The sequence below is a fragment of the Dasypus novemcinctus genome, chromosome 3 (assembly GCF_030445035.2).
Source record: "Dasypus novemcinctus isolate mDasNov1 chromosome 3, mDasNov1.1.hap2, whole genome shotgun sequence".
Classification (NCBI taxonomy): Eukaryota; Metazoa; Chordata; class Mammalia; order Cingulata; family Dasypodidae; genus Dasypus; species Dasypus novemcinctus.
Genome location: NC_080675.1, coordinates 77,892,422 through 77,919,867, shown reverse-complemented (window position 1 = coordinate 77,919,867; position 27,446 = coordinate 77,892,422). Strand labels below are relative to the sequence as shown.

The window sequence follows — 27,446 nt, the reverse complement described above, 5'->3', positions numbered from 1 at the left end:
CAGGTTGGTCAGGCACCAACCCAGAAAGGCCCAGCCCAGCAGTTCTCAAAGTGTGGTGCCTGATTCGCCAGCAGCAGCATCACCCTGACAGAAATGCAAATTACCTGTCCCCCACCCCAGACTGACTGATTTCCAGGGTGGGGCTGGGCAATTGTGTTTTACCTAGCCCTCCAGGTGATTCTGACTCAGGTGAAGCTTGGTCTAGCCCATCGGCGGAGCAACTCCCTGAAATGCGACTGTCTTCTGAGCTACGATATATTCCGAGCCTCACAAAACATTTGTTCCATATCAATAGTATGCCTATTATAGTTAAGACCAAAGATTAGTTCTTTCGTTTAGCTCAGTGGTTTTCAGTAGGCGGGAAGGTTTGATTTTGGCATTTGGCAGTGTCTGGAGACATTTTTGGTTATCATACTGGGGGCAGGGGTGGGGGTAGGGGTTTACAGGCACCCAGTGGATAAAGGCCGTAGACGCTCCTAAACATTCTACAATGCTCAGGACAGACCCCCCCATGGCAAAGAATTATCTGGTCCAAATGTTAGTAGTGCTGAAGTTGAGAAACCTTGTTAACCTTACAAAGGAGGAAGGTTTCTCTAGGATTCTCATTAAGTTGGGGGAAGGGAAAGGCAAGGTGGGGAAGTCGGCGTCCAATCTGGTGTCTTTGAACACAAATCCCCACTCGTGTGGTGAGGAATGTTTACTGATTGGTGACTGACTCTGTTTATTGTTGGTCGGTAAAGGAAGTGGGAGCTTTATGACCCTAACCAGGAACTGTCGGCTTTATTTGCTCTCCGTCTCTTGAGCTTGTCTTTCTGTATATTGTTTCTACCCTGACTTCATTCTTTGATTCCAAAGCAGGCAAGCCAGTCCTAATCTTGATCTCAAGCTTTAAAGCCTGGCTGCTCAGACATAGCTTGTGAGGCGAGCAGGGGGTTTTAGAGCTCCCATTCTGGTCGTGGGGGCTGGGAGTACAACGTCACTGAAATACTGGCGCAAAAATGCCAGAGAGCCCTTCTTGGCCCTCCCACCTACTGCTGCCTCCTTAAATTGGGAGAGGCCAGGGGAAAGGTGGCTGCAGTTAGTAAGAGCTGTCCCAAACACGTGGGTGAGTAATGTGTGGAAGCCGGGGCTCCCCAAACATGGCATTGCTGGTCTAGCAGAGGCAGGCACACAAGGGCTACTCACTGAGTGAATTCTGCTGGAATCCAAATGACACAGGCTCGACTGAGGGGTAGAGGTACAGGAAGGATTGGAAGATTGATACGAGAAGTGTGTCCCATAGACAAAATTTCAAATCACATGGCATGGACAACTGAGAGTCAGAATTGTCACGGATATTTGGCTTGTCTGCTTTTTCTGTAATTTGGGGGAAGCTTGTCAGCTAGGCTGTCCAAGGAAGCTCCCTGCCAGGGCAAAAGGACCTTTAATTCCTATGATTGACTCTTGACATCATTTTTACAGAATGATTTTAAAGACTTCACATTTTCATTGCGTTTTTTCACATTTACCACTGCTTGGTGACTATATATCACACTCCACTAGCCAAAAGGAATACAGTTCTGTTTTTATCTTAACAGAAATTCTTCAATCTTAAAGTCTAAAATGTGCTTTCTTTTAGACCCGTGTTCTAATCTACCCCGTTTTTGTTTCCAGCATTTCTTATCATCAACTGCAATGGAGATTTGTCATATGAAACGCCTTTGGTGAGTAGGACCAACACTGGAAGCTTACTTCCTAAAAGACGCCGAGTGACCCTCAGATGGAAACACCTTTCAGGCAGCGCTGCAGGAGTCTATTTAAACAGGTGACCTTGCCGAGAGAGGCTCCAGATCCCATTACTGGCTGCCCGGCCCTGGAGGCAGATTTGTTTTTATGAGCTCTCAAGGCACACAGAGGGGGCCAGGCGCAAATATGAAGAAAACTTGCCTGAGGCCTTGCTTCTCTTTCACAAAATGTGAAAAAAAGAAAGTTACACAGAGGCTTTATGAGAATTACTACATGACTGTAAATGACCAGTGAGGAAAGTGGCCATCATTCATTAAAGTTTTAAACTTACTTTTCTAGGGGGATAAAAAGAAGTATCAGATATTTTGGCCCTGCTGCTTCCTTCAGGGAATGGTAAAAAGAGGAAAACAGCTGCTTGTATATGAAGCAGTATAGGGGTCAAATATTGCTCTGCCCGGTGGTGCTGACATCACTTAACTCTCCCCAGGAGAGGAACGCTGGCGTCATGCGGCCTGAAGATGGGCCAGCCCCATTTGGTTTCTCTTCAAGCACCTACAGGGTCAACAACTGCAAGTGAACATGGCAATTGAGCCTCTAAAACTTTGTTTTTATTGGCTTTTATGGAATTTTATTTTTTTACAATGTATAAAAACACAATATAGCTAGTAAGTGAAAACGTGAATGTCTGTTTCAAACTTTGAATAGTCATTAGGCTACTCATTAGTCATTTGTGGTTGACAAGGAGGGTTATAATTTGACACCTGGCAAAACTCAGGCAAATTTCAGAGAATTCAGAACTGGGAAATGAGATGGAAAGAACACCCTATCTTGCCCTAGGAGGTCCCATGAAGAAACATTGGCAAACCTCTTTTCTCTCTATCACAGTGAACTACCCGTTTCGGGGCTGTGATGCCTCTCCATCTCTGACTGCTGGATTGCCCTTGCACCCAGCTTCCAGAGCCTTGTAATCACTAGTCAAAGACTCCAGCTCAGAAGGTTCCCAGAGTGAACTTCTGGTTAATAAAAAAAAAGAGATAATTAACTTCTCAACCTGATGCTTAAGCTATTAGAGACCACCAGAGAATTTCAGTACCAATTCTGGAAATGTTTTTCAGAACATCAGAGAACCATGGGAGAATTTTAGATGAGCAGAACCCTTAATTCCTAACTTCTCCATACATTCCACATTTTATTCTGTCCAACTTCTGTGACCATTTTCTTTTGTGTAATGAGATAAAAATATCAAACCCGCGGTTTGCATTTTTTGACCCCTGACCTCTCACAGGTGTTCTGGCTCATTTCCTGAGAGTTATGTTTGACTTGGGAATCCTTTCCTCTTTTCTCTGTTTCCCCTGATACAGTTTGAAACCTGGAACACCCGCATACAAGACCCTGACTATCTCCCTGTGCTACCCAGAAACACTCTCAAATGTTCTCTCGGAACTTGGCAAGCATCTGGACAGGGACAGTTTTCTCACACTCTGGGAAATCAAAACATAAAACAATAGTTATTTTCCAATTCTTCAATCTGCAAATACATTTCATGGTTCTTTCTTTCTTTTTCTTTCTAGTTAATCTGTTTCCTTATTTCAGTACTAAAAGAAAATCAAAGTACCCAAGATTTCAGCATTGTAACAAGAAAGTAGAAACACTAATTTGGGTCCTTTAGGACCAAATATGTCAGTAAAAACCCAAAATTTATTCCCAGATTATGGCTTCAGAAGCAGTGGCTAACATTTTCCTAATCAAGCATGTGTACGTGCACTCTTTCTCTAATTCCAATAGAAAAGATTAGAGAATATAACGTTTGGATGTTATGCATTATTTTAGTTTTAAGATGATGCTGGAACCCTCTTGACACTACTTTCTATTAATCTTGATTGTCTAAAAAAAAAAAAGAAAAAGAAAAGCACAAGATACCCCAAAAATCCTGACAAAAAGAGATTTCTATCAACTGTAACAAATGCAAGATGTTAATAATAGGAGAAAGTATGTATGCGTATGGAAATTGAACTTTCTTTGCAATTTTTCTATAAACTGAAAAACTGCTTTAAAATTCAATTGTTTTTAAAAAGACATTTCTGTACCTTTTAATTCAGTAAGAGGCCAATCTTCTGAGCTAACAACAGGAGCTACCATCCACAATGCAACAGGCTCCGTCAATGCCATCTGGTATTATTGATATAAAATAACTAGTTGCATGAATTGTACAAGTAAAAATAAGATACGGTGGGCACTAAAAAGACATTTCCTTAAGGAGGGTCCAGGTTGGTCTAATGGAGCCAATGGAGTACAATGTTTAAATTCATGTGTCAACTTGACCAGGTTATGTTGTCTGGTTGTTTGGTCAAGAAAGTACTTGGCGACGGACTTGGCCCAGTGGTTAGGGCATCCGTCTACTACATGGGAGGTCCACGGTTCAAACCCCGGGCCTCCTTGACCCGTGTGGAGCTGGCCCATGCGCAGTGCTGATGCACGCAAGGAGTGCCGCCCTGCGCTGGGGAGCCCCACACACAAGGAGTGCATCCGGTAAGGAGCGCGGCCCAGCACGAAAGAAAGTGCAGCCTGCCTAAGAATGGTGCTGCCCACACGGAGAGCTGACACAACAAGATGACACAACTAAAAGAAACACAGATTCCCGTGCTGCTGACAACAACAGAAGCAGGACAAAAAAGAAGACGCAGCAAAGAGACACAGAGAAAAGACAACTGGGGTGGGGGTGGAGGGGAAGGGGAGAGAAATAAACAAATAAATCATTTTTTAAAAAAAAGTACTGGCCTGTTATTGTGAGGGTATTTTGTTGACTTGGACTTAAATCACCAATAAGTTGACTGTATCTATGACTGATTACATCTACCATCAACTGAGAAGGCTGTCTTCAGCAACAAGAGGCCTCTCATCCAATCAGTTAACAGCCTTAAAGGAAAGGATGATTTCAGCAGTCAGAGGGAGAATTTTCATCTCTACTTCAGCTAGCCAGCTTCTCCTGAGGAATTCAATGGGAACCTGCATCAGGAACTCCCAGCTTGTGTCCTGCCCTATGGAAACTGGACTGGCCATCCCCACAGTTGCATGAACCAGTTCCTATTTTAAAAGTCTCATAATATTTACAATTTCCCTAGGGGACCCTGACTAATACCTGTGGCATAATGCTCATGTGTCCACCAGTGCCATGCCCACTTACCTGAGCACCACCCAGGAGAGTGACTCTTCCTTTTCGTAATTTAGTGGTTATTGGTCTGAAAGAAAGATACTTGAACCTTATCAAGGGAGGATGGATAGGACTGAGAAAGGCTCAACCTACCCAGGTCCAGATGACAATTTCTAGGTGGAGATTAGTAAAAATGCAAATGGTAGAGAGGTCCTGGAAAATTCATTGACACCTAGTGAATATATAAATATTGCTTATAACTCTCTGTGGCATAAAATGGCATATTAAGCATTGAAGAAATCATAATTTATGTTGGATAAGATGTCCAGATCATATAGCCAAAGAAAAATCCATAGAAAATGTGAACTGACCCTGTGCAAAATGATTTATATTGTTTGGTTCATGATTAGAGCAAGAAACGGTCTTAGTGTTTTTGTTTTCCAAATACATAATTTGGAAATGTACATAGTGTGTCAATTTTTATTGACCCATCCATACAATCCTTCATTTACTGAATAATTATTGAGTAGCTACTTTAGACCAAACTGCTTTCTAGACACTATGCACATACATCTGTGAGCAAGAGAAAGAAGGCCCCTTAACTTTAGAAGCCTACATTCTAGTGGAGATGGATACAGTTAAACTGTTTAACAGATAAACAGTTAAAGAGTACACAAATAAACTAGACAATATCAGAAGAGTAGAGCAAAGATAAATAGGGTAATGAGAAAGAAAAACACGGGAAGCTACATTAGGTGAAGTGGTCAGGGCAGGCTCTCTGAGGAGATGACAACAGAGTAGAGGTATGAAGGCTGAGAAGGAACTGGTTATTCTAGGAAGCAGGGATTCAAGGGGACAGGCCCTGAGACAGGAAACAGCTCAGCATGTTCAAGGAAATACCATTGCTGGGTAAGTAGTAAAAATACTTTATTCTTAAACAATGAAAATACTGCTTTGGAATCATAGAACATCAAATTGGATGAAACCATTGAGATCATTTAGCAAAATAATCTATATTTCCAGACAAAGAATCAAGCTCCAGAGCAGGTAAATAGGCTTGCATAGCTGGGTCAACATGTAGAATTACAGCATGGTCTCCTGCATCTTCATTGAGTGCATCGCCCTGCATTATCTCTTGCCTGTCAGAGTTGACACGGATCAATCACTCCCCACTTAAATACTAACAGCCTGTCCACAAAGGGCTCACCCATACCAGCTTCTTTCTGAATGAAAATGGGTAAGTATAAATTCTAACCAGTTCTCACGGTAGAAGAGCATCTAACAAAACAATCAATACTTTTTTCCTTAAGTGTACCTGTCATTTTTCAGCTTTTAAAAGGAAACAACTATAGAGATAAAACATTAATTCTAAAGCCCATTTCTTCTCACTTGAATATTTAGCAGTACTGAATTGGATCTGATAGTGAGAAGTTTGCAATGACATGTTGTTATTATTTTTTTTTTACAAAAAAAGAAATGCACATCCCAAATAGGTTTTTATTACCCAAACCTGATCATATTCAGTTTAATTTTGGATTGTTTTTGCTATAAAAGGGAAGTATGTAATCTATTATGTACTCACAAAAGCTTCACTGGAGAAAATATTATTCAATAACCCCCAAATGGGAAAAATTTATCGTGCAGGAACTTGGCCCAGAGTATGTAGCATTACATCCAGAGACTATTCAGCTCTATTTATCATCCTGCAAACTTCTTCATTATGTCAAAACTAAATCTCAGCTGTGTCCTGACTGCAACAGAAAAGCAGTATAGGCTATTTTAGCCATCTCAACAAGAACATGCTGAGAATTAATTAATTTTTCAGGAATATTAATTTTTTTTTTACCAATTTTTGGTTAAGTTTTCAGTTATGATATTACATTATTAGCCTTGAATTTATATTTGTCTAAAGACCTTTATGATTTTTTTTCTTGTATCACAAAAGGAAAAACAATCTCTAAAATGGGGGTTCTCAACAAGGGGTCCCTGAGCTTGAATTAAAATTTTAAAAAAACATTCTTGTGGGGAAGTGTGGGTGTGGGTATGATACATTCATCACATAATACACAGTATAGTGTGGACGTAGTAAGGGGTCTGTGATTTTCACATGACTGTCAAAGGGGTCCGTGGAACAAAAAGGTTAAGAACCCCTGTTCTAGAATAGCCATTGATGACCACAGCTTTCAGCTGTGCTAGAATCCCAACAATTTAGGTTTCACTAGGCTTGAGTCCCCCTATATGCTCATTCAAAAGCAACTTTCCCTTGGGCATGGCCTGAGGTTCTACCATTTGCCTCACAGTCTGAGCTTTCTCTTTTCAAGTAGCCTGCTTCTCAACACTTTCAGGTTTCCTCACGCTATGGGATGAGCCCAAAGAAGTATCCTAAAGTGTTTCCTCCATGGCACATGGCTTTCAGGGAATAGTCCACTTCTTTGAGATGGACACCGTCCTTTAGAGAAGCAGCAAAGGAGCAAACCCCCCTGATAAGATAACTTTATGTTTACTGGTGGCAGATTGCTTAGAGCTTAACTAGAAGACATTTTGACTAAAATAATTACAATAGCAAAATAAACAGCAACAAATATGTTGAGAGCATTTGCCTTCTTAAATTTAGAGTTAGAGGTTATCTCAGCCTTTGAGTAGACACAGAAACTGAAAATAGACATGGTATTGGTTGCAAATCCTCTCCCCAAAACTTGTGCTTAAAATAGAAAAGTATCTGAGAAAATTTTATAATTGCATAAACAATTCTTAGAAAAATACCCCATTTGTTTTCATTCAAATAATCCCCAACCAGATTACTTTATTCTTATATTTTACAGAGAAAACAGGTTATAATAACCCAAAGTTGACATCTAAGCCATGACTTAGGCAAAATGTCTCATTATAGGGTAACTTGGGATGGTCATTGGCCAAATAAATAGTTTAATAAAACTGCTGAAAGCTTTCAAACAGTTGGGAGAAAACCCTGGATGGAACTGGGGAGAGTAAGAGAGAGGGAAGAACAGAGGAAATAGTCTTCATACTGATGCTCATTTTAGAAGTAATTTACTTTCCCATGACAGAGATAAGAAAACCATTTAAGAATTATTTACCTTTTGGCTAAAAAAAAAAAGCCTGGTAACTCCACTGACAGGCTTGAAAAATGCTTTGGCCCTTTTCCTTCTCATCCTCTGGCTGGATAGTGTCATCAAAGGAGAGGCCTTTGCAGTTAAAACAGGTAAAGGAAGAGAGAAGTATCAAAATACAACATAGCTTTCAGCTAAGGGAGAATCTTCCAAGCCTGTATAATTAGTTGAGGAATAATAGCTACCATACTTTAAACAAACACTAAATCTTCATTTTAGAAATTTAGACAAAACACAAATTAAGGAGAGATTAAACACTTTTTCAAAGGTTCGACAGTATGAGTCATAAAAATAGCATCCGTGCCTAGGGAGCGATTTGAAATAGAACCCCATTTACAAAAAATAAATGAAGTCACGAACATTTCAAGATTATTAAGTGAGTTACATTTAATATTTAACATAATAGAATTTAACATAATAGAATTTTGTTTCTTTTATGTGTGGAGAACTGATTTTCTCTTTATTAATAAAAGTGAAAAATCATTTTACTCTATGGTAGCAAAATTATTCTGCATAAAACTTTTGGGGCTGATTTTTCCCCCAGGGCCTCAGAGCAACAGGTGGTCAAGCATCCTCTCACTTTATCTCCTCTTCATTATCAGGCCACTGGAGAAATGACTACACTGTTCAGTAGCAGCAAAGGCCACATGCATGGAGCACTCCCTCTGGATAAGACAACTATGGCAATCAACCTGGCCTAGGGCCTGGGTCTATGTTCAGTGGGAAGGACCACCAAAATGTGAGCAAGGGGAATGGGCAAGACTTTCTACTGTGGACCCTCCAGAATTTTCCAGAGTTTGGATACATCCCTTGCTATACCAAAGAGGAAGAACACTGTTAAAGTAAAAACCCTAGCAATAATATTAATGAAATACCTTCACGGAGTCATAGCCTATTATCCCTAAACTCTGCTTTTTCCAGAGGGTCACACATATCTAAAATGTAGAAATGTAGCATTCTGTAACAGTAAAAAAAAAAAAATAGGATTATTTTATCTTAGTTTTAGGGTAATGCTTAGGCTATACTAGTCTTCTCAGTTAAATCACTATACAAATGTGAAACATTTTAAAGTTAGCCATAATACATAGGTAATAATAAATTTAATTTGTAATCAAGCACTTATGTGGGAGTAAATGATATTTTAAGACACACTTATTCATTTAATAGGTATTCACTACAGTTGTACAATGTGCCAAGCAGAACGTAGTTAATAGTCACCTCCAAATATATTACCCATCTTGTGCATTGTCTTTGTTTGTGTCAATAAATTAAGTCTTTAATGATGGCTGTGTCAAAAATACTGATAATCTCTACAGAGTTTCAATGCGCACAGCACACAGTACTTTCTTGCATTGGCTCAGTAACTACAAAAAGACATTTCAGTTAAATAAAACAAACACTAGAAAAACCCTAATATGGTCATGCAACTTCAAAAGTAAAGTTCAAATTACCCTCACAATGTATTTGGGGGATACTGTAACCATTTCATAGCATTATACATTGCCCTTGATTGAGTTTAGCAATATGACAAAATCCCATTAAAAATATAGTTTGTAAAAATGTGGTTCTACTCCTTGCTTGCTTTTACTTCAGACACATTCTGACCATGATTAGAAACAAAATATGACAGTGGTCTAACCCTGAATTTCTATCCATGGTGAGAAATCAAGCATAACCATGGTCTAACCCCGAATGTGATCTTAATGTTTTATACCACTGACAAATCATTAACATATGGAAATAATCCTTCCAGCTGCTCTGTTAATTTTTTTTCATCCTAAAGGCGCTACTACCTCCACTCTACACTCCACCCTTTCCCCGCTGTTTCTCCCATTTAAAAAGGATTCTTTTCTTCTTTTTTTAAAAGAAAGGATCTATTTGGGAAAAACATTCTTCGTTCCTTGTTTCCACCCTGCTGTTCCGTTGGCCCCAACAGCTGCTCAACGTCCCCCTCCAACCTCTAAACGAAGTGTTCATTGGAAAGTTCACTGTTTCCCACTGCCCCCTCCCCTCCCCGGGAAAGGAGTCTGTGGATGCTCCCCAGTCCTTGGCTCCTCATTCTCTGCTGGGTTCCCCACAAAGCAGCCGCTCGCCCTAGCCCATCCTCGGATTTCTCTTTTTAATAAAGTTTGTGGTGGCCTTATGCCTTTAAATCATTTTTACCCTTCAGAACAATTTACCTTCCCTCTGACAACCAACCCCCACTCTTCTCCCTCCTCCTGGCACAGATATTTTCCTGTGTAACCTCACTCAGTAGGACAACATATGTTGTGGCTGGTGGTAGATAATATATTCCCATATCACTCTCACAAGCCACAGAATGAGCTCTGCAAGGAAATCTCTGCCTTGAGTAGTTATCCTTCCATTTCCACTCACTAACAAAGCAGTTGACATAAATAAAATGAATGAGAACCATAGGTTATAAAACGTTTAAGACTGAAAAAAAAGGGAGGGGGATTCTTTATACTAAGGCATTTTACAGAACTGCCTGTAAGGTATTCAACAGTGATTCCCAAAGGCTGACCCAGCCACCAGTCTGGGCTTGCTGCATAAGAATCACACGGAAGGTTGTTAAGCATAAATATTGAAAGGTCCGTCCCCTAGAGTTTCTGATTCTGTAGGTCTGGGGTTTGGGAGCCATAGATACTGTAAATCAATCTCAATAGCTTGAGTAAAAGCCCCATAAGCACATATATAAAAAACACGTGGATGCCATATTTTCAACCCATGTGAGTCTTTAGAATTCACACAGTAATAAATGTGTTTCATGAGAGGTATGATAAGACTTTTCAGTGCAAGTTAAGTCCTGATAAGAGGAAAGATGAAAGCCAAGGTATGTACTGGCCTGTCCACTCATCAACAGTCTATAACCTTATGTCTTCCACAGCACCCACCAGAAAACATGCCCTGCAGGTTCTCTGACAGGGGGAAGCTTTTAAAAGATCAGTCCTTATAGGGTCAGTAATTTATTTTGTTTGCACCCAATTTATGTCCCATTCACAAAGGAAACAAAACGAAAGTGATGAAAAATGAGTCTGGGTGAAACAGAATGAACACCTAAGTAATCCTCTCTTCCAGAAGCACAATCAGGCATTTTTCTTCTTTGGGGAAAAAAAACATGAAGGGATGTAGGTAAAACCACCTCAGACTGGAAGCCTGATAAATTCTTAGACTTCACACAGACACAAAACTTCAAATGCATATTTAGTAGAATTCCCTCCACCTCAGACCCTGCTTACTTGCAACTGCCAACTCATTTCAAGCAAGAGTATTTGTCCTACAAAGTTACCATGGGGCCACCTCTCCTTCATCCCCTTGAAGATCTTCCTTTCCCATTGTACTCAAGGCCTGTGTTGGCTAATAAGGTAACCACTAGCCACACCCCACTACTGAGCATTTGCAATGTAATAGTCAACATGAGATGTGATGTAAGGGTATAAAATATGCAACCAGATTTCAAAGACTTAATATGAGACAAAGAGTGTAAAATATCTCATTAATAATTTCACACTGATTACATGTTGATATGACAACATTTTGGATGTTATGGGTTAAATACAATTAAAATTATTAAATTAAATGTTATTTTCTTAAATGTGGCTATTAGAAAACTAAAAACTATATAGGTGTTCCACATTTTATTTCTATTAGCTAGTACTGTTCTAGATGAAGGCTAGCATTTTGCTTTCTCAAAGCTTGTCACACAAATTCCCTCAACACTTTTGATCCCCTCAGCCAAGTCATTCTACCTCCCCCTTATCTTGGCATACCTACTCAAAACTGTTTCCCTCATTTTTCTCCAAACCAGTCTCTGAAACTTGACCATAGGCTGGAAACATATTTGCCCACCACCCTGTCAAATAATTTCTTCCTCTTTATTTCAATAGATTTGTAATCCCCACCCCTTTCACAAAATCTTATAATTTTCAATGAAGACAAATGCCTATTCACTTTCTAGCCACTCCAGTTTTGTCTTAGAACTCACAGAACTTTTATTCCTGATTGTTACCAAATACCCATTTATTCAACAGCATTTACTGGGCACCTCCTGGAGGCCAGGCCTGTGCTAGCCATGGGGGATACCAATAATGTTGGCACACAGCTACAAAATGATGGGTGGAACGAGGTCAACGGGAACACAGACACTGAATGATGCTCTCCTGCCTTTGGACCCAGAAGGACTCTCTACTTGCAAACACACTTCTGCTCTCCTGCCTTTGGACCCAGAAGGACTCTCTACTTGCAAACACACTTCTGAGGAAGGCTTTAAATACAGTGCTCACATAACACAAGTCTTCCGGCTTGGAAACTTGAAACTGCCTGACTCCACATTAAGCATTTCCCCTCTCCCACACTTGTACACTCTCTCACGTTCCCTTGACTACTCTACAAACGCCATTTGTCTTTGCATTCCCCTTTCCTTTGCTGGCCCAGGATTAAATACCAAGTTTTCCCACATAGTAGATACTTAATACAATTTATTAAAACCCATATATGTTATCCATGGCCTACGTGTCTAAAATTCAGGTACCTAGGAGCCAATTTATTATAGACAACTCAGATCCCCCACGCATCCTTCCCCCCAGGAAGTTACGACCTCTCAACAGGCATCCCACATCTGAAGGCTAACTGATATGGGGGTACAAAAGTCCAGACACCTGCTTCAAGGGTGGACTACTCTGTGGTGTGGTTTATGCTCCAGGGCCCCACCCCACCCCCACGAATCAGGCCAAAGGTAGACTTTACCTGAGACTGCTCAGTTCATTCCCCTTCCCTATTGTGCTTCTCTCTCTCCTTATCATACACAGTGAATACCTGGCTTAGGCTCTGCTTCTAGAGAATCCAACCTATGGCACCATCCAACATCAGTGGCAGCTCTGGAGTTGGCATGCCCCTGGATACTAGTCATAACACCATGGCAAGTTGGATATTTCCAAAATCATACACCTTTTTATTTTTGCAGTTTGTGGACATTTTAGGATAAGCAGAGACTTCGTTCTTTTTTTAAAAAATTAATTAATTAATTAATTAATTTCTCTCCCCTTGCCCCCGCCAGTTGTCTGCTCTCTATGTCCATTCATTGTGTGTTCTTCTGTGACCACTTCTATCTTTACCAACAGCAGTGGGAATCTGTGTTTCTTATTTATTTATTTATTTATTTATTTATTTATTTATTTATTTATTTCTCTCCCCCCCACCCCGGTTGTCTGTTTTCTGTGTCTGTTTGCTGCATCGTCTTCTTTGTCAGCTTTTGTTGTCTTCAGCAGCATGGGAATCTGTGTTTCTTTTTGTTGCGTCATCTTGTTGTGTCAGCTCTCCATGTGGGCGGCACCATTCTTAGGCAGGCTGCACTTTCGTGCTCGGCGGCTCTCCTTACGGGGCGCACTCCTTGCGCATGGGGCTCCCCTACGCAGGGGACACCCCTGCGTGGCAGGGCACTCCTTGCATACATCAGCACTGCACATGGGCCAGCTCTACATGGGTCAAGCAGGCCTGGGGTTTGAACTGCAGACCGCCCATGTGGTAGACAGATGCCCTAACCACTGGGCCAAGTCCGCTTCCCCTGTGTTTCTTTTTTGTTGCCTCATCTTGTCCTGTCAGCTCTCCATGCGTGCAGCGCCATTCTTGGGCAGGCTGCTCTTTCTTTTGCTCTGGGCGGCTCTCCTTATGGGGCGCACTCCTTGCGCATGGGACTCCCCTACACAGGGAACACCCCTGTGTGGCACGGCACTCCTTGCATACATCAGCACTGCACATGGGCCAGCTCTACATGGGTCAAGGAGGCCCAGGGTTTGAACTGCAGACCTCCCATGTGGTAGGCGGACGCCCTATCCATTGGGCCAAATCTGCTTCCCGAGACTTAGTTCTATATCTTAGAACAATAGAATTATCTATTATTGTTAGATAGTAATCAGAGGTAATCCAAGTATTACATGATCTATGATTTTTATAAAATGACCTATCAACCACAACTATGATATGGAAACCATGTCCCCTTAAGGGTGCAAGCCAACAATGTGTTTGTGATCAGGGTATTGCTGAGTTTTCATTGACCAAATTAAGGTCTGATGGGTCCTGTAAGTTAATTGCATTCACAAACAAGTGCTCCTTTCAATGAATAGCGTTTTTCATAAAAATATCTATAAAACAAAAATAATATAAAGCCCCAGCAACTTGACCCATCCATTTCAAGAAATATTCAACTATTCCAGTACATTGAAATGATACAATCTTTTGAATTTCATTTTGATGAGATCCCTATTAGCTCATGAGATTGTGAACTCTTCGGTGACAGAGCTAACCTGGAGCCCTCACACACTAGATACTCAATAAATGTTTGTCAAATGAATGAATGAAGATTGAGTTAATGAGTGAGCAAACACAATTTTATCATGTCTTCAAATGATTCTTCTTTCTTCTCTATGCCCATCTGAACACTTTTTAAATCTAGGAAATTACCATTAAATGAAAAAGACATATCATTCCTTAATAAGACTAGTAACAATATCCTAGCATTTCAAAGGTTAACAAGGAATCTAAGAAGGAAATGCCTGTTGTGCTTTTTGTCTCTGAATGCAGTAAAAAGATGATCCAGGGATGCACACATTTCCATTTGAATAGTTTGTGGTTTTCTCCTTCTCTGTTTGGGATAAGTAGCTTGGAACAGAATTGTCCTTCCTCTACTAGAAATCTAATATTAATTACAGGTCACAGTCACCTTCCCTGCTTTCAGCAACCAGCCTTCCATTTTGCTGCCTCTTTAGGTAGAATAAGCCACGTGACCCAAGTGATGACCAGACTGACACACAAAATGTTTCCTAATTGTGGTAGTCAGCGTTTGCTTGACCACCATTGTTGCAGGCCCTGTTTGGTATTAGGCTCCCGCCTAGGCATGGTTCTCTTGGGCTTTAGACAATGCAAATAACTGGAAACTTTCACTCCACTCTCAGAGCTTCTAATTTGAAAAATAGAAAGTTCAGTAATTTGGCTACAGGTTTAACTTTCAAAAATGCTCTAGATCATATAAAAACCCACAAGGTTCTTTTGCTCTTGGTAAACAGATTTAGTAAATTGTCCTGATCTGTATCTCCCTTTAAGAGCAAATGCATTTTCCTGGAAATATGATGTTTTGCAATGGCTAACAGTGGTGGGAATAATTCTCTAAGCACCATTAAGAAGCTTACTTTAAGTTTTGGAGCCTCACGCTAAAATACTATTAAATAGCAATTTGTTATATGAAATGCCAAATGAAAGGCTGCTGTCATAATTCACTGGATAAAGTTAAGTTCCTACATCATTTTGATAAATTTAGCTCGTTTACTAGTACAGCCACAAATCATACCTTATGGTTGTCATGTGAAGGCAGTAAAATATTAAATACCTTTGGGTGACCTCTATCAAGAAATGCTTTTTACTGTTCACATTTTATCTGTCAAAAAGTGTTTTCTTTAAGAAGTAAATATAAATGCCATAATAGGGAGAAGCTACCGGCCCGGGACAAGTTCTAGCATTTAGTCTTCTGACAGATCTTAATTTGGATATCAGCCAAAGTCAATAAAACTTGTTCATGCAGAACCTTACCTGGTTTTCACCACATCGAGGGGGTGCATCAGGCAAATTTCTACAAGACCTGAAAGATGATAAAGAAAAGTCCCATAAACACTTATGTAAACACCAGTTCTTATTTCCTTGACCCTATTGATTTCTCAAGTTTGAAGATTTAAATGGGACTTTGGATATGACAGATAATTGTAGTAGGCTGGTGGCAAAAGAGAAAAGCATATTATTCTATTTTAATGGAAGCAAGATATATGTGTGTGTACATTCTTATAAGTGCTCTGGCACAAGCAGGGAGGAAGGGCTGTAAGGGAAAGACAGAGGAATCAGAAGTCCTAAATCCCAAATGACTGGGTAGGAAGCCTAGTCCAGCTCAATAAACCAATATACGTAGAAAGAAGGAGGAAAAGAAAAGAGGGAAGAAAGAAGGGAAGATGGCATGAGCCTCAGTGTAATATCCATGAAATAATGACAATGATGCTTCATTGAACAAGGTAGTTATGGGGATCCAATTTATATATGTACATACACATTATACATTAGTAGCTAAACAGAGAACATGTATTGTGTGCTTCTTATTTACCAAGCATCATTCTAAGGAGTACTTGAATTAACTCATTTAATCCTCACAAGAACTCTGTGTGATTGGAGGCATTATTATCCCCATTTTAAAGATGAGATAACTGAGGCATAAGATCTCACAGCTAGGAAGTGTTCTTAATTTTAACCCACAGGGCTTAACTACTGTACAGTGTGACAGAACTTTGACAGCTTCTTCCAAATCAATTGTAAAACACTCTCTTTTATTGTCTAACTGAGCAGAGGAGACCATGCAACCACAAAGTACTGGCATGTAATAGTCATAATAGTAAAAGTAGTTATAATAGTAATAGCAGTAGGAAAAATGATTATAGTAGAGTTACTAGTTTTCATACTTGGAGCCCCTACATAGCAGTGGTCATTTAACACACTTTATCACTGATATGCATAACTACTGGGCGAGGTATTATTATCATCTTTACTTGAGGATAAGGAAGCTGAGGCTGAGAGAGTTTAACTGACATTCCCAAGACCACACAGCAGTATTTGGATGGAGTTTCTTAGGGGTGGAGCATTTACCACTCTTTCCATTTTCAAACCAACTCTATTTGAGCTTAGCTCTGATTAGTTCGTTTTCTCTATCCCTATATTTACAGACACAAATGTCCCTTACCCCACACACTGGTCAGGTCTAGAAAGCTTAAAGGGCCTGTATTGATTTGCAGGTCCACTTTGTGTCTGCAGAAGCTTTAGAAGTTCTTCCAAGCATAAAGCCTGCTATAGTTTGCAAAGTTATGTACATTGACCAAAGCCATCTTACTTCGGCTAAAACTAATAGAATCCAATAGTGATGTCCGTGCCAAAGGCTTCCCAGCAGGAATGCTCCTTAGGGGTTGGAAACCAAGTTACTGACTCAGTCAGTATTATTGCATGGAGAAGGCTGGAGAAAGGCACAGGGGAACAAAGGCAACAGAATCACTAGGTGCAACAACAAAGCCTCTTAAGACCACTGTTTTTTGCTTTATTGACAAGCTACATTATTCAAGAGTGCCTGCACAGGTCTCTTCCTTGCAGCCTGTAAAATCTCAGTACACTTCTCATTATTTGAAAATTCACATTCAGATGTAAGAATCAGGTGACTAGAGTTCTAGTCCTGGTGCTTCCCAGGGATGATAATTTGACCCTGGGGGCATCAGTTCCCTTATCTGTAAAGGGAAAATGCAATGATCTGTAATATCTTTAGATCATAGAGATCTATTTTAAAAGTTTTTGTTTTTGAATCTGATTCTTAGAATTTTTTACTTATATTGTAATTTAAGCTTTACTGTATTAACTAGGAGAGGAAAAAGCCCTAATCCTATAAACAAAATGTATCCTGGATAAAAAAAGATACTACAAGAAAAGAAAATTACAGACCAATCTCTCTAATGAACATAGATGGAAAAATTCTCAACAAAATACTTGCAAACAGAATCCAACAATCTATCAAAAGAATTATATGCCACAACCTAGTGAGATTTATTCCTGGTATATAAGGGTGGTTCAACACAATAAAATTAATTATTTAATATACATTAACAAATTAAAGGGAAAAAAATGCACACACTATCATCTTGATCGATGCAGAAAGGCATTCAACAAAATCCAGCATCCTTTCTTGATATAATCACTTTGAAAGACAGGAATAGAAGGAAAGTCCTTCAATATGATAAAGGGCAAATATGAAAAACCCACAGCCAACATCATACTCAATAGGGACATGTTGAAAGTTTTCTCTCTAAGATCGACTTGACCTAAAAAATGAGTTAAACAAAGTGGTTGGATATAAGATCAACACACAAAAATCAGTAATGTTTCTGTACACTAGTACTGAACAATCTGAGGAGGAAATCAGGAAAAAAATTCCATTTACAGTAGCAACAAAAATTTAACCAAGATGTAAGGGACATTTGTTCAGAAAACTACAAAGCACTGCTAAAAGAAATCAAAGCAGATCTAAACAAATGGAAAGACAGTCTGTGTTCATGGATTGGAAGACTAACTATCATGAAGATGTCCATTCTACCCAAACTGATTTATAGATACAATGCAATACCAATCAAAATTCCAACAGCCTCGGGGGCAGATGTAGCTCAAGTGGTTGAGCACCTGCTTCCCATGTTCCAGGTCCTGGGTTTGATCCCCAGTACCTCCTAAAAATAAACAAACAAATGAAAAAACCAACTTTCATTGGGGAGCAGGTAGAGCTCAGTGGTTAAGTACCTTCTTCCTATGTACAAGGTCCTAGGTTCAAACCCTGATACCTCCTAAAAAAATAAATTCCAACAGTCTACTTTATAGAAATAGAAAAAGGTAATTACCAAATTTATTTGGGAAAAAAAAGGACATCTGAATAGCCAAAAACATTCCAAAAAAGAATAGCAATGTGGGACAACTCTCACTGCCTGACCTTGAAGCATATTACAAAGCTACAGTGGTCAAATCTGCATGGTACTGATATAAAGATAGACACATTGATCAGTGCAATAAAATTGAGAGTCCAGAAAAAGACCCTTACCTCTGTGGCCAACTGGTTTTTGACAAACCTACCAAGTCCACATTACTGGGACTAAATAGTCTCTTCTACAAATGGTGCTGGAAAAACTGGATATCCATAACAAAAAGAATGAAAGAGGACCTCTATCTCACTCCCTATACAAGAATCAATTCAAAATGGATCAAAGACCTACATGTAAAAGCCAGACCAAAAAATTACTAGAAGAAAATGTAGGAAAACTTCTTCAGGATCTTGAGGTAGGTGGTGGTTTCTCAGACCTTACACCCAAAGCACAAGCAACAAAAGAAAAAACAGATAACTTGGACACCTCAAAATAAAACACTTTTGTACATTAAAGGACTGTGTCAAAAGGTGAAAAACTAGCTGACTCAATGGGAGAAAATATTTGGAAATCACATATCTGAAAAGGGTTTAATATTCATAATATATTAAGAGATGCAATAATTCAATGATAAAAAAGACAAACTACCAGATTAAAAAATGGGCAAAAGAGTTGAATAAACATTTGTCCAAAGAATAAATTCAAATGGCAAAAAAAAAAACATGAAAAAATGTTCTACATCACTAGCGATTAGAAAAATGCAAATCAAATCTACAATGAGATATAATTTTACACCTATTAGAGTGGCCACGATTAAAAAGACAGAAAACTACAAGTGTTGGAGAGGATCTGGAGATACAGGAACATTTATTCACTGTTGGTAGGAATAAAGAATGGTATAGCTACTGTAGAGGACTGTTTGGCAGTTCCTAAGGAAGTTGAATATAGATTTGCCATGTGACCCAACAATACCACTACTAGGAATATACCCAGAAGAACAGAGAGCAGTGACACGAACAGACATCTGCACATCAATATTCATAACAGCATTATTCTCAAGTGCCAAAAGATGAAAACATCTCAGATGTCCATCAACCACTGAATGGATAAACAAATTGTGGTGTATACATATGATGGACTATTATGCGGATGCAAGAAACGAAGTTGTGAAGCATATGACAACATGGATTAACCTGGAGGACATTATGCTGAGTGAAGCAAGCCAGACACAAAAGGACATATACTGTATTATTGCACTATTATGAACTAAATATATTGTGAAAATTCATGGAGTTAATAACTAGAATATAAGTCACCAGAAAATAGAATGAGGTTAGAGAATGGAAAACCAAGGTTTAATCTGTGCAGAATGGTAAAAATTTGTTCCTAAATTGTTGGAAATGAATAGAAATGGTGAAAGCACAGTGTTTATAACTAGCAGTGCTAATATATGTGTATAACAGTGCTTAAAAGGGAAAGTCTAAGGCCATGTATATTACTAGAAGGAAAGCTTAAAAATGTAACCTGAGACTGTATGGTGAAATATATGAGTTTGGGTAATATTCTATATATGATTGTTTTTCTCTGAAACTGAACAAATGTACATTAAGGTTACAAGATGTTAATCAGGTAAAAATACAACCAAAGTATACTATGGACAGTAGGGAATACTAATATATTAATAACTTCCATTAAGTTATTATTCCATAATATATACTAACTTTCATTAAGGGTAAAAAAAAAAAAAGGAAATATACTAAGTGAAAGAAATTAGACAATAGGTACTACACATTGTTTGACTCTATCCATACAAAATATAAATACAAATAAATCGGACAGATGGAAACAGAATAGCAGCTATATACAGCAGGGGAAGGATAGAGAGTTTGAGAGGTGATTATTAAGGGATAGTGTTTTTTTTGTTGTTTGTCAGTTTTTTTTACTTTCTATTATTGTTATTAGTGGAGTAATGAAAATGCTCTAATAAGTATTGAAGTGATGAATGTACAATTATGTGATTACACCAAATACCATTCATTGTATACACTGGATGTCTTGTATGCTTTATGAACAAGTATTGACAAAATTTCTTTAAAAAATACACAAAATTTGACTATTCTGAAGAATAGGGTTAAAAATAATTCATAAATAGAAAAAAAATTTATCCTGGAAACTCAGACTTTTAAAATAGTATTCTCACCAAGTACTAAGCAGGAGTGTATCAGGTGAACTTGTGAGTCCCTCATGAACATAAGACACTAACAATCAGTCTACCAAATCAAATACACAAAGTTTCTCCCACTAACTTAGCATTAGAAAAAAAGCAAAAATTAAACATCAAAATATCACTAGTTTGTACATCCCTCAAAAAGTTAGCCAAAAGAAACAAAAATCCCCAAAATATATTAAAACCATTAATAGCACAAAATGGAGAATTATTTCATATTTATACGAATGCATTTGCCTATTTGCACAATTGTTCTAGTTTTCTATGTGCTAACTATTAATAGAAATTCTGGTAATAAACAGACACTAGATCAGATTATTATAGTTGTTTGGCACTTAAATTATTTTCTAGTCCCTAGTATACACTGAAACATTCATTTATTTATTCAACAAGCTTGCACTGGCTACTTCTAGATGTCTGACATTGAAGACAGAATCTAGAGAGGGCAACACGCACACAAGAAACAACTAGAATGCATGGGAGGAGGTGTGATACTCAGAGTTCATGGGAGCACATCAGAGAGAGGCTCCCGACCCTGCCAAGAACGAGGTGAGGTGTTGGTGAGGTAGAGGGGTTATGGAGAGTCCAGGCAGAAAGATGACAGCATGATCATAAAGCACGGAGGGAAGAAACTGCACAGAAAAAGAAGGAAAGAGGAAGTAAGTGCTTGAGCATTGACACAAGCTAGATTTGAGGCAGACATGGCAAAAGATGAGGCTGGAAAGTGGGTAGGCCAGGGTCAAGTTTATGTTCAGGTACTTGCACACTGAAGGAATTTAAAAAAAAATAGCTTTTTGATTGTTGTGTTTCAGTACTAATACACTCCATGTTCATTGAAGACATTTTGAGGAATTATCAGTAAAGGAGCAAGATTAACCTCTGTTAATGTGTCACCCAGTGATCTAATCATCTGTCCATTCAATCTTCTGCCTGCCAATTACATTTACTCACATGTAAACACATGAGCACAAACACCCCACCTCCTCCACTTTGGTTACCAGTAAAAGCACCCTTTCTCATCACAACACGGATGTCCTGGTGTCCAAGGACATAATATATAATGAACTACAATTGCTTTTAAAAATCTGAAAGAGTCAATGCCCTTCTATGAATCTACCTGTCAGATTGTGACTTGGCAAATAGGAAAATGTGACTTCAATTGTCAAATGTAATGAGTTTGGTCCAGTATCTCTGTGTGTTATTCATTCAAGGTTGTTTTTAATCAAAGCAAGCAATTTTGTAGAATTCAAGTTAGCAACAAAATATATTATAAGCGCAGAGAACAGACACGTTGAAAATGATATGGGGGTTTTGAAATTAGATCAGCGCTCAGAGCTAAATCTGGATTCACTAAGTTTGGGAATGGACTCTTGTCCTCCACTGAAAATCTAAGGACTGTGAGATTCTGTTTATTATTTATGATGATAACCATAAAAATAGAATTACATGAGTCATGTTACCATAGGCATACAAGTGAAATCAAGAAACTGAATTGTACTGTGTATTACTTGGCAGTTCTTTACCCAGTATGAAGTCACAAACTAAATATTGGGTTGGTGAGCACACATTTCAATAATTTATTTTTTCCATAAAATTGAACACCTAATGTAGGAAAGAAGATGACTGAAATATCAGGGTCCATTTAACAATACATCTTAATTGCTAATTCAAGACACATTGATCTCAAGACAAATAAGAGCTAGAAGTTTTGCTCTCCCATCCTAGCATCTGTTAAACTCACCAGCCACAGATGAACACCCAATAAAATGGTTTAATCTCCTATACCCTTTCATAAACCAAAAATTGTATTGCTAACATCAACCACAGAACCATTTTCTTTGAAAATACAAGTTATAAATTCATGGCTTTTGAGAAGGAATATGAAAAAAATGCATGAGAATTTAAATAAATGCTTTCTTATAAACTTTTTCTGGCTTATTTAAAACTTAAATTTGGTGTTTGTTCTTAAAACTAGAGCAATAGATCCTTTAAAGATAAAACCTCTTCAAAGTCTGTTTAATTTTAAACGGGTTGGGCTATTTATATCTCCCATTCATATCATGGACAAAAGGCAGAATCAAAACTTATCCAGACTACAGTATGAAATCCATTAGAGAAATGTTTTGAAATATATAATATTTTCCTTAAGTTACATTTTGTACATCATGAAGTTTGAAATGCTTAATTTGTTATTTTCATTTGAGGCAACTGCTGATTTATCACAATAACAATCAAACAAGAATTGCCGTTGCATTTGTTTGAATTAGACCAAAGACTAATGGCTGGACATTGTAAAAATTACAGAAACCCTAAACTACAGACTCATGCCCTCATGAGCCTGGCTACTTCTGCAGGATTCAAATGAAACTGGTCATGTGGCCCCATCAGAGGTACAGAAAGGCATGGGATATTCCCTGAACTTGTACCTTGGGATATCCCCCGACTGCTCTCTTTATTTGTCCTGGCTCGAGTATATGGTTTCACCAGAGCCACTTTTGGTGGAAAGGGTAAAATCTTACCCTGCTGCAAACACTTCTCCCAGCCTCAGTTTTTCTGAGAAGGTCTCCTGGACTGTTCAACCCTGAAACTGCACTGAACATTAACTCTACCCAACCCTTTCCCTCATACAACTTGGGACACATTTCTTTTCCTAAGAAAAGCATAGACATTAGCATGCAATGATTGTAATCATAAGGAGAAAGAACAGTTCTTCTCTGTGTTCAATTCCCTGGGATTTTCCTTTTCTCTGGAATTTTGTCCTCCTCTGAAAGACACATAGACACTTCATTTGAGAACTCTACTAAACTTCAGATCTTAATTTAGACAACCATTTTCCCAGAAAACCTTAGGCAGAGACTGTTAGTAGTCGCTAGCATTCATCCCTTCTTCTTGGCTGCCCAGAATATATGTTGTACCTCCCAGCCTCCTTTGTTGCTAGGCATCACCACATGACTAACTTCTGGCTAATGAGATGCAAGTAAAAGTGGTTTAAGCAACTTCTGAGAAGTAAGTCCTTTAAAGCTAGGCACTCTGCTCCTTTCTTTGTTTGTCCTCCTTCTTGCTGGTGGAATGTGAACATGAGGCTGGAGGCTTTGGCAGGATGTTCTGTCTACTTCCAGACATTTATGTTAGAGAAAAATGAATTTCTACCTCCTTTACACCTATTTATGTTTTCTATCACATGCAGCTAGACCTAACTCTGATACAGGAGCCCTTGGTTGTGCTCCTACTGTACCCTGAACTTCTTTAATTACACAGTACTGCAACTTTGTTTCATTGTTCAAAAGCTCCACAAGATCAGAGACTCTATCTGCCTTATTCACCTTTTTATCACCATCACTTTGCACAATGACTGGCACTCAGTAAGTTCAATAAATATGTGTTGAAGAAATAAATGAAAGCTGATTAGGGTTTCTGCGCATGCCGTTGTATCAACTAACTCTCCATAAAAAGAGAAAACCAAATTGGCAGCTGTGTACATTCATGACATTAGTTTGAACATCATACAAATAAGCAGATAAGGACAGCTAAAAATGTAAAAAATATTATGAAATAAAGCACAGGAAGCATTTGAATACAGAATTGCAATATTGCTGATCACATAGCCAGATGTTCAGTTACTATGTAAATGTAAAAAATGGATATTAAGAGCTGTGTGCATGCAGGATGTCATGCCAGTTGCTGGGGAACATAGCTTGATGCAATGTTAATTGCGTCTGAAAGACAGGACTTCGAAGGTGGGCACAGAGGCTACACATTGAGAAAGGCCTCACATGTAAAGGAAAACATTGAGCAAATTACAGCAACGTGCATAAAGTCATGTTTCAGGTCCAGTGATTTAGAATTGCTATTTAGTGTGAAATGTTTCTCCATTGTGGCGATTTGAAGCTGTATGAACCCCATGAAAAACATGCTTTTAAAGTTAATCTGTTCCTGTGGGGTGTAAACATTGTAAAGAGGACCTTTTGATGAGGCTACTTCAGTTAAGTTGTGACTCCCCTCAGTCAGGATGGATCTTAATCCTATTACTGGAGTTCTTTATAAGTGGAATGAATACACAGAGATAAAAAGCCACGGAAGCAAGAAGCTGAAATCAATGAAACCCGGAAGAGAGGGAGAGAATAGCAGGTGCCACCATGTGCCTTGACATGTAGCAAAAGAGTCCAGGATCACTGGCAGCCAATTTTCCAGGAGGAAGCATCACCTTGATGCCTTGATTTGGGCATTTTCTATGCTTCTAAACTGTAAGCTAATAAATTCCCATTGTTCAAACTGAACCATTTCATGGTATTTGCTTTAGGCAGCCTAGGAAACTAAAACATGCATGGATTCTAATTTTGCATACCTTTTATCTCAAGTTGCCAACCTTCTTCAAAGAACTATGCTATGGTTCCCATAACACTAATGACAGAAAATATAGAAATAGTTTAAAATTTTTAAGTAAAATGTTAATTCATCTATGGTCTGAGTTTTCTTTCTATTTGGGATAACTTGTCCTAAACACAAGGCTGATTTGCATAAGTTAAAAACACTAGGAACAGTGTTTGAATGGGCTTCAGTAACCTTGTTAGAAATAGGATGAGGAAATGTAGAAGATAAACTGGGTGCATCAAAATAGCCTTGAAAATAGTTTACTATAAGACAAAGTGGAGTAATGCTTCAGTTAACATCTTAATTTTGATTTTAGCTATATGAAATGTTTTTCTGTCTGATTATAATTCGATCTGTTCTAAGATATATTATTTGAGAGTGGGTCATTCTAAATTTCTTTGCCTTCTCATCACTATCAATTCACCATTTCTTTCTCTATGATTCCATTACATACATCAATTACCTTGCATTATAACACATTATGTTATATTACAATTCCCTTACATATATCAAGAAGGGTATATGGCATACTATACTATGATTAGGAAAATATAGAAACATATAAATGTTTCTCTCTCCACACTGCTACGCCCCTCCCCCTGCTGGCCATCGCCACATGCATCTCCAGACACTGTGGTCTAGGTGACAGCATAACCCTGGACTTACACTCAACCTGTGTAAGCAAATACACACCACGAGCACCTTGAGAAAAGGGAGTATTTATCTTTATGTGCCACTATTTAATTAATGTCAAAAACCTGAAATTCACTCAAGAAGTTCTCTAATACTTGCTCTCTTGGTAATCTTATTCCAACCCATGGTTTTAATTGCCATTTATATGCTGACAACTCCCCAGTTGATATTTTCAGTCCAGACTTCTCTTTCAAACTCAAGTCTTAAATATCTGATTGCCTATTTGACATCTCCTCTTGGATACTGAATAGCCATTTCAAAATTCGAAAGCCTGAAACTGGATTCTTGACCCTCCTCATCTCCACTACAAAAACAAAACAAAATAAAATCTCAACCAGTTCCAATTTAGAGTCATCTTGGATTCTTCTTTTCCCCTTACAACCTTCCTCCACTCTCTCTGGAAATCTCATTAGCTCTCCTTCAAGATATATCCAAAATTCTACCATTGACCAGAGTGGGGACAGTAGGAGTGAAAAATGGTCATTATTTCTCAGCTGCCAATTGCAGTAACCCCTTAACAGCTCTTCTTCTAGCCATCTTTAAGCCCTCACATTTGTTCTCGCCCAGCGGGCTGAGTGATTCTTTAAAAACGTAAGTCATTCTTGTCATTCTTCTGGTCCACCGTGGCTGCCCATTTTACTCCGAGAAAAGCCATACATAATCACCTCATATTTTACTACTCTCCCCTTCTTTCACTCTGCTCTGGACACACTGGCCTCTTAGCTGTTTCCCAAACTTGCCAAAAGTACTTCATCATTTCGACCTCTATTCCAGCTGCTCCCTCTGCCTGGAATGTGTGCCCCCAAATTCGATTTGGCTAACATCCTTCACATGGCCAGTGAGTAACCCTGACCTCTCTAACAGAGAGATGTGTTCATCCTTACCCCACACTAAGCTGCTCATGCTACCCTGCTTTTTCCTCTCTCCATAAGACGTATCAACTTCTAACATACTACATTATTTGCTTATTTATGATATTTATTGCTTCTTGTTTGCTTCCCCCCATAGAATATAAACCTCAGGAGGGAGGACCTTTGTTTGTATTATCCACCAACATGCACAAAGTACTCAGAACATGCCTGACACCTAGTAACTGCTCAAATAATACTTGTTAGATAAAGAAATGGAAGTATATTTAACAAAACAAAAAACCTGCTACATTGATGGGAAAATTATTTCTTTTCATTAGCTAGGAAGAAGATGAAATTTTGAGAATTTAATATAGAGAAAGAGATCATTCAAAGAACAATGACAGAATTCAAAATAGGAAATAGGTTCTGAGTCAGTATCGAGTAGAATGGATGATTCCACAGATAATTTTGTAGTTAACATTTTATGAAGCAAACATCTTTTTTTTTATATATTTTTTATTGACTTTGTAATAATATTACATTAAAAATATATATATGAGGTCCCATTCAACCCCACCCCCCCACCCCACCTCTCCCCCCCCCCCCCCCAGCAACACTCATTCCCATCATCATGACACATCCATTGGATTTGGTAAGTACATCTTTGGGCACCTCTGCACCTCATAGTCAATGGTCCACATCATGGCCCATACTCTCCTCCATTCCATCCAGTGGGCCCTGTGAGGATTTACAATGTCCGGTGATTGCCTCTGAAGCACCATCCAGGGCAGCTCCATGTCCCAAAGACGCCTCCACCTCTCATCT

The 27,446-nt window shown here is 38.7% G+C and overlaps 1 protein-coding gene across 2 annotated transcripts in view; it reads right to left on the bottom strand.

The window, feature by feature from the left end:
* Nucleotides 1-27,446, bottom strand: part of SLC25A21 (solute carrier family 25 member 21) — a 560,688-nt gene that overhangs the window by 218,837 nt on the left and 314,405 nt on the right. For both annotated transcript variants that reach the window (XM_004465782.5, XM_071213973.1), the window contains exon 2: nucleotides 15,586-15,634. In XM_004465782.5, the coding sequence (XP_004465839.1) occupies nucleotides 15,586-15,634 (49 nt within the window). The remainder of the gene's footprint in view (nucleotides 1-15,585; nucleotides 15,635-27,446) is intronic.